Consider the following 11,095-nt stretch of genomic DNA (forward strand, 5'->3'; position numbering starts at 1 on the left):
AATGGCTAGTCGTTTCCGTGGAATGAAAGCTGTTATAGGGTAGAATGCTGTTGTTGTTGTTGCAATAATCGAGATCGTAACCGAAAGTTTATGGGTTTGAACCCTGTCAGGGAGCCCGACATTTTGTTGTTGGGAAAGGAACTTTGCACGATTTACCCTCACGTTTTCAAGGTGAGAAAGGGTACACGGATATAGACAGCGACAGATCATGCCAACTTGTTCGTGTTTTAGGCGTTTTATCCGCTGCTTGCACTGTATTATGCTTCCCCGGAAGCCGAGAAAGTTTCAAAGTGTTCTACGGTCTGCTAGGGTGATAATAGTGATGGATGTAAAGCGCACAGAGCATTCTGTAGAGTATGAATATGTGTTATATACTCATTGTTATTATTATCAGTATTATTATTATTGTTATTATTATTATTATCATTCTTCTTCTTCTTCTTCTTCTTCTTCTTCTTCTTCTTCTTCTTCTTCTTCTTCACCACGACCCTCACTTTTTCTCATCTCTCATTTGTAAAAATCTTGTCCACGTGGCTACTAGTATCGAGTACTCAATGTACATTAATACTCTAACTTTTTTAGCTCCCCGTTATAATTTTGAGAGTTTAGAATTCAAAGTCCCCCATTTAGGATAAGAAACCTGAGTTTTAGAGGACAGAGCCCCGTGCAGTGGTGTAAGATTTTTGTATTGTGAGATATGACGAACGATTCTGAAATAGTTGGGTATCGATATTTGACGATTTCGATACTATACAATTAAACGTCATTTTTAACATATTTCTTTCTTTAAGATGCATGCTGACTTTCAGTATGTTATAGAGGAAGGTCTACTGGTTGTAACGACACCAAAATCATCTTTGTTGCAATTATTTTACCCCCATAGTGAAATGCACAGGTACATATGGATTATTCGCCTAGATCTAGATTTAGATCTAGCACTACTAGCTAGTGAATACCATTACTCGGTAATAGGAAGCTTACTTGTTACACTAAATCAGTATTAGTATTAGGGTTGGGCTCAAAATGTGCTGTTCCAATCAAATACTAAACCACCCTAGATCTAGATCTACAAAGGCCAGTCCTATCCCTGTACACTGCATGCAGTGTCCAGCTAACACAGCCGTTCTAGTTAGTCATTAGTAAGTTATAAAAAATTAGGGAATGCCTTTCTAGATCTAGATCTAGACTAAGAACTATAAGGAGAGGCAAGTGTAGGCCTAGGCCTAAGTCTAAATATCTAGATCCAGATCTAGTCTCTCTCCTTTAGGAGACTCGGTGAGTCTTGTTAGGTTGTATACGATACAATATCTAGATCTAGAGCTATATCAAACTGACCAGAATTCACCTATGATAAAATGTCACAGCTATCTAATCATTACCTTATGTTCTGAATGAAGATCAAGGGCCAGATCTACAACACGTTCCCCAGAAAAATCCAGTTTCGCTTTAGCGAAAAAGACATAGATTTACAATATATACTGAGAGCGAGAGAGTGAGAGAGAGAGAGAGAGAGAGAGAGAGAGAGAGAGAGAGAGAGAGAGAGAGCCCTTTGTCTTTTATCTAGAATTTGTCACACCAGTGTACCTATAAGTCTCCAGTCCGACTATCATAAGGAAATATTCTATTCCCTGGTTTCACCAAAAGAAGCTGATTTCTTTTTCTATGTCGAGGGGGACTGAAAACTCTGTGTGTGTGTGAGAAGAGAGAGAGAAGAAGAATAAGAGAGAGAGAGAGAGAAAGAGAGAGAGAGATTGAGAGAGAGAGAGACAGAGAAAACAGCTCTGACCCAACTCTCGTCCGGAAATGTTCTGTCCCCATCTTTTTCAAAACTTTTTGTTTCACCCTACCGTGGCTTGCAAAAGACAGAGTTCGATTCCTGTGTGGGTAGGGGTATTTTTTGTTCATCGAGTAGGGGGCCTAAGACCGCCTGTCAGCTGGAATACCGTCACAGGCAAAACAGCACATTATGTAAATCTTGTCCAAGTGTCCATGGTCTGTATTTACACAACAGGTGCACCGTAACCGCCCAGGGCCGGCTAATTATCCAAACTAATTGTAGTGATTTAACAGACAGGGAAGACTGATTGGAAAACATAAAAAAACAAGACAGACAGGAAAGACTGAATTGAAAACATAGAGGATAGGACAGACAGGGAAGACTGATTTTTAAAACATAGAGTACATAACAAACGGGAGGACTGATTTGAAAACAAAGAGAACAAACACATTTTGCTACCGATTTGAACTTTTATTTCCATACTGCCGGTTTCTCATAGTTTACAACACATTGCCAAAGCAGTACATTTCACATTTTCTATGCTCTGCGTAGTACCGTGTTGGCCGCTCGGTTCCAACCAGAAAGTGGGCCGTTGCCCGAACCATCGTTTTCCCGGCCACCCTTCTGGTTTGAACAGAGCGTTACACCCTTGCGCCACGGTGAGGCCCGGTACTTCCGACTTCCGCAAGGGGGGGAGTGGGGAGGGGAAGTCTGTGAGCTGTGGAAGACAAAACAAATAAGCGATAACAAAAACGTTCCCTACAATTTGGTCCCGTACCCGATACCTGCTGACGCCGTTAAAGAACTTGCTATTTTCCCATAACCGGTGACGTGGGCCAGTTCCAGTTCCCCGCGGACACCTGTCACCCCACATAATTTTATCACCCCCTGCACTTCCCCCAAACCCCCCCCCCCCCAACAGCCGAAACTGACATCTTACGTAATGAGGGGTCAGGGGTCAGTTCCCCACTAACCCCTAACCCCTCAGAAAGAGTTCCCCAAACTGGTTGAAAGATGGAAACAGCTCATGCCCCCAAAAAGCTGTTACCTATTACACTTGCATCAAAACGGATTCTTTAAAATACAGTGATTACTCAAAAGTGCAGCTTATCGAAAAAATGATCTACACCCCCCTCCCCCTCGCTTCTCTTCAAATTTCATCAACTTTTTTACTTCACACCTTACCCCCAACCCCATCACACTCACAAAGGTACTGCTGCCTCAGTCTCAAGCTAGGAACAGACCACGCATGAGACACACGGACAAACTGGACTGGCCACAGATACGGAAGCAGGAAGCTGAAGGGACTATTAAATCCTACGGAGACAGGCCCGCTCCTTAACGTCAAAAGCATCAACTGAGGCGTCTTATCATGCTAAATAAGAACAAAGACACAAACTACACACACATGCATCAACTAGTCTCATTTCCCATATTGGAATACTTTGTCGTTCCCTTAGAAGCCAGGCTCAGGGTCACGTCGAGGAAACTCTTCGGGAAGAGAGAAAAAACAATGCACACAGGGGAAAAAAAAAAGGAAATTTAGAAAAATGTCTTCTGAAATAAAACTTATTATTGTAAAAAATGATAATTTTACAGACATGCCAAAGCATTACAAAATTTATTCATTCATTCCTTAAACTAAAAATTATAAAAAGTAGGTTATAAAAATAACAACAACAGCAACAATAATAATAATCATCATAATCATCATATATTTTACACACATACAAACTCAATCAACTAAAACAAACAGACTTCCCCACCCCACTCCCCCACCTACCTGCTCCGTTGTTTCTCCTGTCGGTAAAGAGTTCTATAATTAACTCTCAAACAACCCGCTGTCATCTTCCACCTCGTCGTCCGTATCCACGAACAACACTCTGTAAATTTGGTCAAAGTCTACCTCGTCCTCAGCCCGCTCCCCAAAATCACTATCGTCGCTAGAAAAAAATTTCTCATCCTCCTCAAAATCCCCACTATCCTCCTCAAAATCCCCACTATCCTCCTCAAAATCCCCACTATCCTCCTCCCCGTCTCCGGAATCCCCCTCAAAACTCACCATCTCCTCGTCACTAGAAATAGGCTCTGGCTCCTCTATGATTATGGGCAAGATATGCCTGGCTCCGTCTGGTGCCCGCGAAGACTCCGAGTTCTGGGGAAAGAGAAAGGGAAAAACGGACCTGACCCAAATTGTTCCGGTTACGAAGTCAGAGGGCTCGGAAACACTATTTAGAAATACCCACAGAGCGAGAATGACACAATGACACGGTTGTTTTAAAAATGAGCCACCCAGCGAAAGTGTCGGTCCGCACCAAAAATATTTTTGAACATGCTACAGCTAGTCCGACAAAGGGACGGCTTTTTTAAAGATGACTTTTAACTGACGACACCGATTTCTAGCGAGCTACCGCATTTGGTCTTTTATCAATTTGTCCCATTTACATCAGTATACCGTGTAAAAAAAAAGATCGGGCAAAATTCTCACCAGGAAATGTTATATCACCATATTTCTCAAAAGTTGCTTTAATGTTTAGTGGTTGTGTGGGTGTGTGGGTGTGGTTGTGTGTGTGTGTCTGGGTTGGTGTGTGTGTGTGTGTGTGTGTGTGTGTGTGTGTGTGTGTGTGTGAGTGTGTGTGTGTGTGTGTGTGTGTGTGTGTTTGTGTGTGTGGGTTTGTGGATGCGTGACAACTCACCATCTCCTCGTCGCTGGCAAACGGCTGGGGCTGTTCCTCTCCAGACATGATAATGCGTCCGCGAAGATTCCGAGATCTGGGGAAAGAGAAGGGGAAAAACGGACGTGACCAAAATTGTTACGGTTACGAGGTCAGAGGGCTTGGAAACGTTATTTAAAATTAATACCTATAGAACGACAGTGACGCAGTCGGTTTACAAATTGAGGTTCCGTGCGGGGATGTCCGTCCGCACCAAAAACTATTTTGGCCCGTGCTGTAGCTCGTCCAATGAAAAGACACGCTTTTTTAACGGATGACTTGGGACAGATGGAACCGATTGTTATCGAGGTACCGTTCCCGGTCTTGTATCAGTTTGTCCCATTTACATCAATATCCGTAAGAAAATAGTTCCGCCTGACTCATATCGAGCAATATTTTATTCCGGCCTCCCAAGAAAAGTGCCCTTCCACGCCAATCTGTAACGTTGGAAAAACTATTGCTCGAAAAGACAAAACGGGGTTGTCACGCGTTTAGAGGGCACTCTTCGGGAGAATTAGTGGTCCCGGCCTAATACCATAGAAATAACACTTGCAATCGGAAACACAAACGGAGGCCGATTAAAAAAGCTGGCTTGAGTTGCCAGGTTGAAAATGCCACCCGATGAAGAAAAAAAAATAAGGTAGAAAATATTCGAAAATCGAACCCCCCCAAAAAAGTACTGAAGACAGCTTTTTTCTCGACCTCCATTTTTGTTTCCGACTTCAAACTCTGAGTGTTATTTCTTAGGAGTTAAGCCGGGACCACTCCTCATGAAGAATGACGTTTAGAGAACCGAGGCTAAAAGTAAATGGGATCGAAAGTTATTCGCCAAAAAATCTAGGCCTATGCTTTTGTGTCGGACGAGCTGCAGAAAATTTCTCAAAATGAAATGACGGTTCGAGGCCTCCACTTTTTAATTCAAGAATCACTCGCGTTTCTTACTCATGGAATACAGACTTCAAAGTGAACCATTAAAGAGATAAATTTATAAATTGCAATTTTATGGATCCCAGAGGGGCAGTTTGGTTAACGGTGTCAAACACCGACATTTGCTTAACATTACTGTTGAGTCTAAACTCACTAGATCTAGATCTGGGCCTACTCACTTAGCCACCCGAGCCCCCAAATTTTAATTAGTTAAAACCGTTCGGCTCACCGTGTGACATTTCCAATCAACCACTAAACAACCCTAGATCTAGCTGTACAAAGCCAAGTCCTAGCATTAAGCATTGCCATTAGTTAGTAATAATATAATAATAGGAAACTCACTTGGTTGACTAAGCGTTTGGCTCACCGAGTGATATTTCCAATCTTTTCTAAACAACCCTAGATCTAGAAAATCTAGATCTAGATCTAGATCTTAATCTAGCTCTACAAAGTGCCCAGCTCAGAAGGATCTAGCATTGCCATTAGATCTTGATCTAGTCATTAATTAGTGAATGCCAATACTTGGTACAAGATTCTAGCAATAGGAAGCTTTTTAGTTTTATTATTAGCATTAGAATCTAGATCTAGATTCTAGATCTTCTAGTATTAGTAAATTAGGGTTAGGCTCACCGTGTGCTATTCCCATCGAACACTAAACAACCCTAGATTTAGCTCTACAAAGGCCAGTACTACCCCTGAACACTGCATGCAGTGCCAGTGGTCATTAGTTAGTTATAATAAGTTAGGTCGGAGTATTAGGGACTAAGAGCTAAGAAGTAGAGGCAAGCCTAGGCCTAGATCTAGAGTCTGTGTTTGGTTCTACACGATACAACATCTAGATCTACACAAGCCTACACTGCCCAGCTTTTAGCTACAAAGAAAACTACCACAGCATTCTGATCATTACCTTAGGTTCTAAATCCAAATCAACAAGGCACAGACACGTTCGCAACTGTATCTGGTTTCGCTATCGAATGAGAGACACGGCACGGCGGAAGTCAAGGAAAACTTCCGCTTCCGATTTTATTATTTTTCCTATTTCTGAGCACAAACGAGGGGTTGTGTGCAATCAACCTAAGAAAGGCGATGGAAGCCGTGACTGAACGCAAGTGACCAAGCGAGTTAAATTATAATATACAGAGAGAGAGAGAGAGAGAGAGAGAGAGAGAGAGAGAGAGAGAGAGAGAGAGGGAAGTAGAGAGAGGGAAGAAGACAAAGAGATGGAGAGAGCTAGCGAGAGAGGGAGAGCGAGAGAGAGAGATAGAGAGAGAGCGAGAGATAGAGAGAGAGAGAAAGAGAAGAGAGAAAGAGTGAGAGAGAAAAAAGGAGAGAGGGAAAAAGAGAGAGGTAAATGGATAGGAGAGAGAGAGAGAGAGAGAGAGAGAGAGCGAGAAAGAGAAAGAGTGAGAGAGAAGAAATGAGAGAGGGAAAAAGAGAGAGATAGATGGCTAGGGAAAGAGAGAGAGAGAGAGTGTGTGAGAGAGAGAGGGAGAGAGGCAGAGAGAGAGAGTGAGAGAGGCAGAGAGAGAGAGTGAGAGAAAGAGTGAGAGAGAGACAGAGAGAGTGAGAGAAAGAGGGAAAGAAAGAGAGAGAGAGAGATAACAACTTAATGTGCCTCTCACTTTCAAACGATTGTCTTTCTCTTTCACGAAGGGTTTGGCGACTAAAATAAAATACGCACACAGTGCGTCTTTATCTATGAGCGCAGACCTCCGGGACACACCGGGAAGAGCGGAGTTTCACACCTTGTCTTTTTTTCTGTGTTCTTGTTCGTGCACCAACATGTTTGTTTGTACTTCGGTCTGTAGTGTAGTAATGGTTAAGGCTGGCTTTTCTTCTTCTTCTTCTTCTTCTTCTTCTTCTTCTTACTGCTTCCCCACCACCACTTTCTCTCATCTCTCATTTGTAAATAGCTTGTCCACGTGGCTACTAGTATCGATTACTCAATGTACATTACTACTCTTTTTTAGCTCCCCGTTAAAAGTCTTTAGGTTTAGAACTCCAATTCCCATATTTAGGATAACAAACATAAGTTTTAAGGAACAGAGCCCCGTACAGTGGTTTAAGATGTTTGCGATGTGAGATATGACGGGCGATTCTTAACTAATCGGGTATCGATATTTGACAATTTCGATAATATACCATTAAACGGCATTTTTAACAACTTTCTTTCTTTCCGATTCATGCCGATTATCAGTGTGTTATAGAGGAAGGACTTCTGGTTCTAATGACCTAGAGAGAGAGAGAGAAGAGAGAGAGGAGAGAAGAGAAGAGAGAGAGGAAAGAAAGGGGAAGAGAAAGAGGAAGAGAGAGAGAAAGAGAGAGAGAGAGAGAGAGAGAGAGAAAGAGAGAGAGAAAGAGGGTGGGTTGGAGGGGAAAGAGGGGGGGATTAGGGGTTATGGGGTGACAACATCTTTGCCCCTTACTTTCAAAATATTTTTATTCTTTCACGAAGGGTTTGGCGATGATTTGTATTTTCCGCTAGACTGGAAAAAAACACGCCCAAAGTGAGCTTTTTCTATGAGCGCAGACCTACGGGACACACCGGGAATTGCTGCTGACTCTCTCTCTCTCTCTTTCTCCCTCTCTTTCTCTCTCTCTCTCTCTCCCCTCTCTCGTCCTGTCTCTTTCTCCTGAGTGTGTGCGTGAGTGCGTGCATGCGCGCGTGTTTGTGTGCGTACAATATATGTATATGGCTGTCGCATTGGTCTTTTATCGATAATTTGTTTCACTTATATTATATGAATGTACGAATAAGAAAACAACTCAAACCCGACTTTCGACTGGAAATGTTTTAATGAAATTGAAATATACCTATTTCGGGTCGGACTGCCAAGCGCGCGCGAGTGTGCGTGCGTGTGTGTGTGTGGGTGGGTGCGTGCGTGTGTGTGGGTTTGAGGATGCGTGAGAACTCACCGTCTCCTCGTCGCTGGCAAACGGCTGGGGCTGCTCCTCTCCAGACATGATACTGCGTCCGCGAAGATTCCGAGATCGGGGGAAAGAGAAGGGGAAAAATGGACCTGACCAAAACTGTTACGGTTACCAGGTCAGAGGGCTTGGAAACGTTATTTAAAATTAATACCAACAGAATGACACTGACGCAGTCGGTTTAAACATGAGGGACGGAATGGGGATGTCACTCCACACCAAAACTATTTTTGCCCGTGCTGTAGCCTGTCCGATGAAAAGACACGCTTTTCTTATGGATGACTTGAGACAGACGGCACCGATTGTTAATGTTATCGAGCTACCGTTCCCGGTCTTGTATCAGTTTGTCCCATTTACATATCAATATCCGTAAGAAAATAATTCCGCAATACTCATATCGAGCAATATTCTGGCCTCTCTAAGAAAAGTGCCCTTCCACACCAATCTGTAACGTTGAAAAAAGTTTTGCTCGAAAAGACAAAACGGGGTTGTCAATCGTTTAGAGGGCACTCTTCGGGAGAAGTGGTCCCGGCCTAATTCCGTAGAAATAACACTTGCAATCGGAAACAAAAACGGAAGCCGATTAAAAAAGCTGGCTTGAGTTTCCAGGGTGAAAAGGCCATTGATGAAAAAAAAAATAATGTGGGAAATATTCTAAACTCGAAGTAAGGAAAAAAAATTACCGAAGACAGCTTTTTTACTCGACTTCTGTTTTTGTTTCTGACTACAAGTCTTAGTGTTATTTCTATGGTGTTAAGCCGGGACCACTTCCCTCGAAGAGTGCCGTTTAGAGAATCTAGGTTAAAGTAAAGTGGATCGAAAGTTATTCGACAAAAAATCTAGGCTTATGCTTTAGTGTCGGACATGCAGCGAAAAATTTCCCAAACTGAAATGACGGTTCGAGGTCTCCACTTTTTAATTCAAGAATCGCTCGCGTTTCTTACTCATGGAATACTGACTTCAAAGTAGTAAAGACATAAATTTACAAATTACAGTTTTATTGATCCCACAAGGGTATTACTGTTGAGTCTAAACTCACTTGATTCTAGATCTAGATTCTAGATCTAGATCTAGGCCTACTCACTTAGTCACCCGAGCCCCCAACTTTTAATTAGTTAAAACCGTTCGGCTCACCGTGTGACATTAACAATCAAACACTAAACAACCCTAGATCTAGCATTAAGCATTGCCATTATAGTCATTTGTTAGTGAATGACTTTTGTGTCGGACGAGCTGCGAAGAATTTCCCAAACTGAAATGACGGTTCGAGGTCTCCACTTTTTAATTCAAGAATCGCTCGCGTTTCTTACTCATGGAATACTGACTTCAAAGTAGTAAAGACATAAATTGACAAATTACAGTTTTATTGATCCCACAAGGGTATTACTGTTGAGTCTAAACTCACTTGATTCTAGATCTAGATCTAGATCTAGACTTAGTCACCCGAGCCCCCGAGCCAATTAGTTAAAACCGTTCGGCTCACCGTGTGACATTTCCAATCAAACACTAAACAACCCTAGATCTAGCATTAAGCATTGCCATTATAGATCTAGATCTAGATCTAGGCCTACTCACTTAGTGTGATATACAATCAAACTCTTTTCTAAAACCGTTCGGCTCACCGTGTGACATTTCCAATCATGTGATATACAATCAAACTCTTTTATCTAGAAGTCATTAATTAGTGAATTAGTGAATGCCAATACTCAGTAATAGAGGAAGCTTAAATTTGTTTTACTAAATTAGTATTAGATCTAGTATTAGTTAATTAGTAAAGGGTAAGGCTCAGTAATTCACTGTGTGCTATTCCCATCAAACGGTAAGGCTCACTGTGTGCTATTCCCATCAAACTTCCAGTGGACATCAGTTATAATAAGTTAGGTAAGAAGAACTAAGAAGGAGAGGCAAGCCTAAGGAGAGGCAAGCCTAGGCCTAGGTCTAGATCTGGTCTCTCTCTCTCTCGGAGACTCTGAGTCTTGTTTGGTCTACACGATACTAGAGTCTAGATCTAGATCTATACTAGCCTATACTAGCCTACACTGCCCAGCTACAATATAAACCACCACAGCCATCTGATCATTACCTTAGGTTCTGAATTCAGATCAACAAGGCACAGACAACACGTTCGCACTGTATGCAGTTTCGCTTTCGAATCAGAGACAACGCGGCTTCCGCTTGGCAAATGTTTATGTTTTTTCTATTTCTGAGCACAAACGAGGGGTGGTGTGCAATCTACCAAAGAAAACCGATGGAAGTCGTGACTGACCGCAAAAGACCAAGCGAGTTAAATTATGAGAGAGAGAGAGAGAGAGAGAGAGAGAGAGAGAGAGAGAGAGAGAGAGAGAGAGAGAGAGGGAGAGAGAGGGAGAGAGACAAAGAGAGAGAGAGAGCTAGAGAGAGGGAGAGAGAGGGAGAGATAGAATAGAGAGAGAGAGAAGGAGACATATAGAGTAATTCTAGATTAGACATAAAAGGATGGATTGGATCAGAGAGCGACTGAGAGAGAGAGGAAAGACCGCTGACAGACAGCAAGACACAGCACAGCTGACTCTCTTACCAGAGGCACGGCATATAACCACTACGGGATATCCAGTATTGTGAAACACAAGTGATCACTGATGTGCACAGAGGTTTCGCTCTGTCACTGAGAGTGGTTTTTTATGACACGCACTAAAAGCCACCCAGACTACCAGTATGGTGGGGAGTTAAAACTACTGACTATGAATGGTCCGCTCTGTATTCATGAGCA

General features: G+C 42.5%; 1 protein-coding gene across 8 annotated transcripts in view; it reads right to left on the reverse strand.

Annotated features, from left to right (window-relative positions):
* Positions 1-11,095, reverse strand: part of LOC101858239 — a 75,832-nt gene that overhangs the window by 2,641 nt on the left and 62,096 nt on the right. For 6 of the 8 annotated variants that reach the window (XM_035973633.1, XM_035973635.1, XM_035973634.1 and 3 more), the window contains 3 exons: positions 8,335-8,386; positions 4,474-4,549; positions 3,840-3,932 (listed from right to left, as the gene is read on the reverse strand). In XM_035973633.1, the coding sequence (XP_035829526.1) occupies positions 3,840-3,932; positions 4,474-4,549; positions 8,335-8,386 (221 nt within the window). Of the gene's footprint in view, positions 1-2,233; positions 3,269-3,839; positions 3,933-4,473; positions 4,550-8,334; positions 8,387-11,095 lie in introns of those variants that run through there. The other 2 variants (XM_013090849.2, XM_035973639.1) reach the window with 2 other exon arrangements.

The sequence above is a fragment of the Aplysia californica genome, unplaced genomic scaffold, assembly GCF_000002075.1.
Source record: "Aplysia californica isolate F4 #8 unplaced genomic scaffold, AplCal3.0 scaffold01577, whole genome shotgun sequence".
Taxonomy (NCBI): Eukaryota; Metazoa; Mollusca; class Gastropoda; order Aplysiida; family Aplysiidae; genus Aplysia; species Aplysia californica.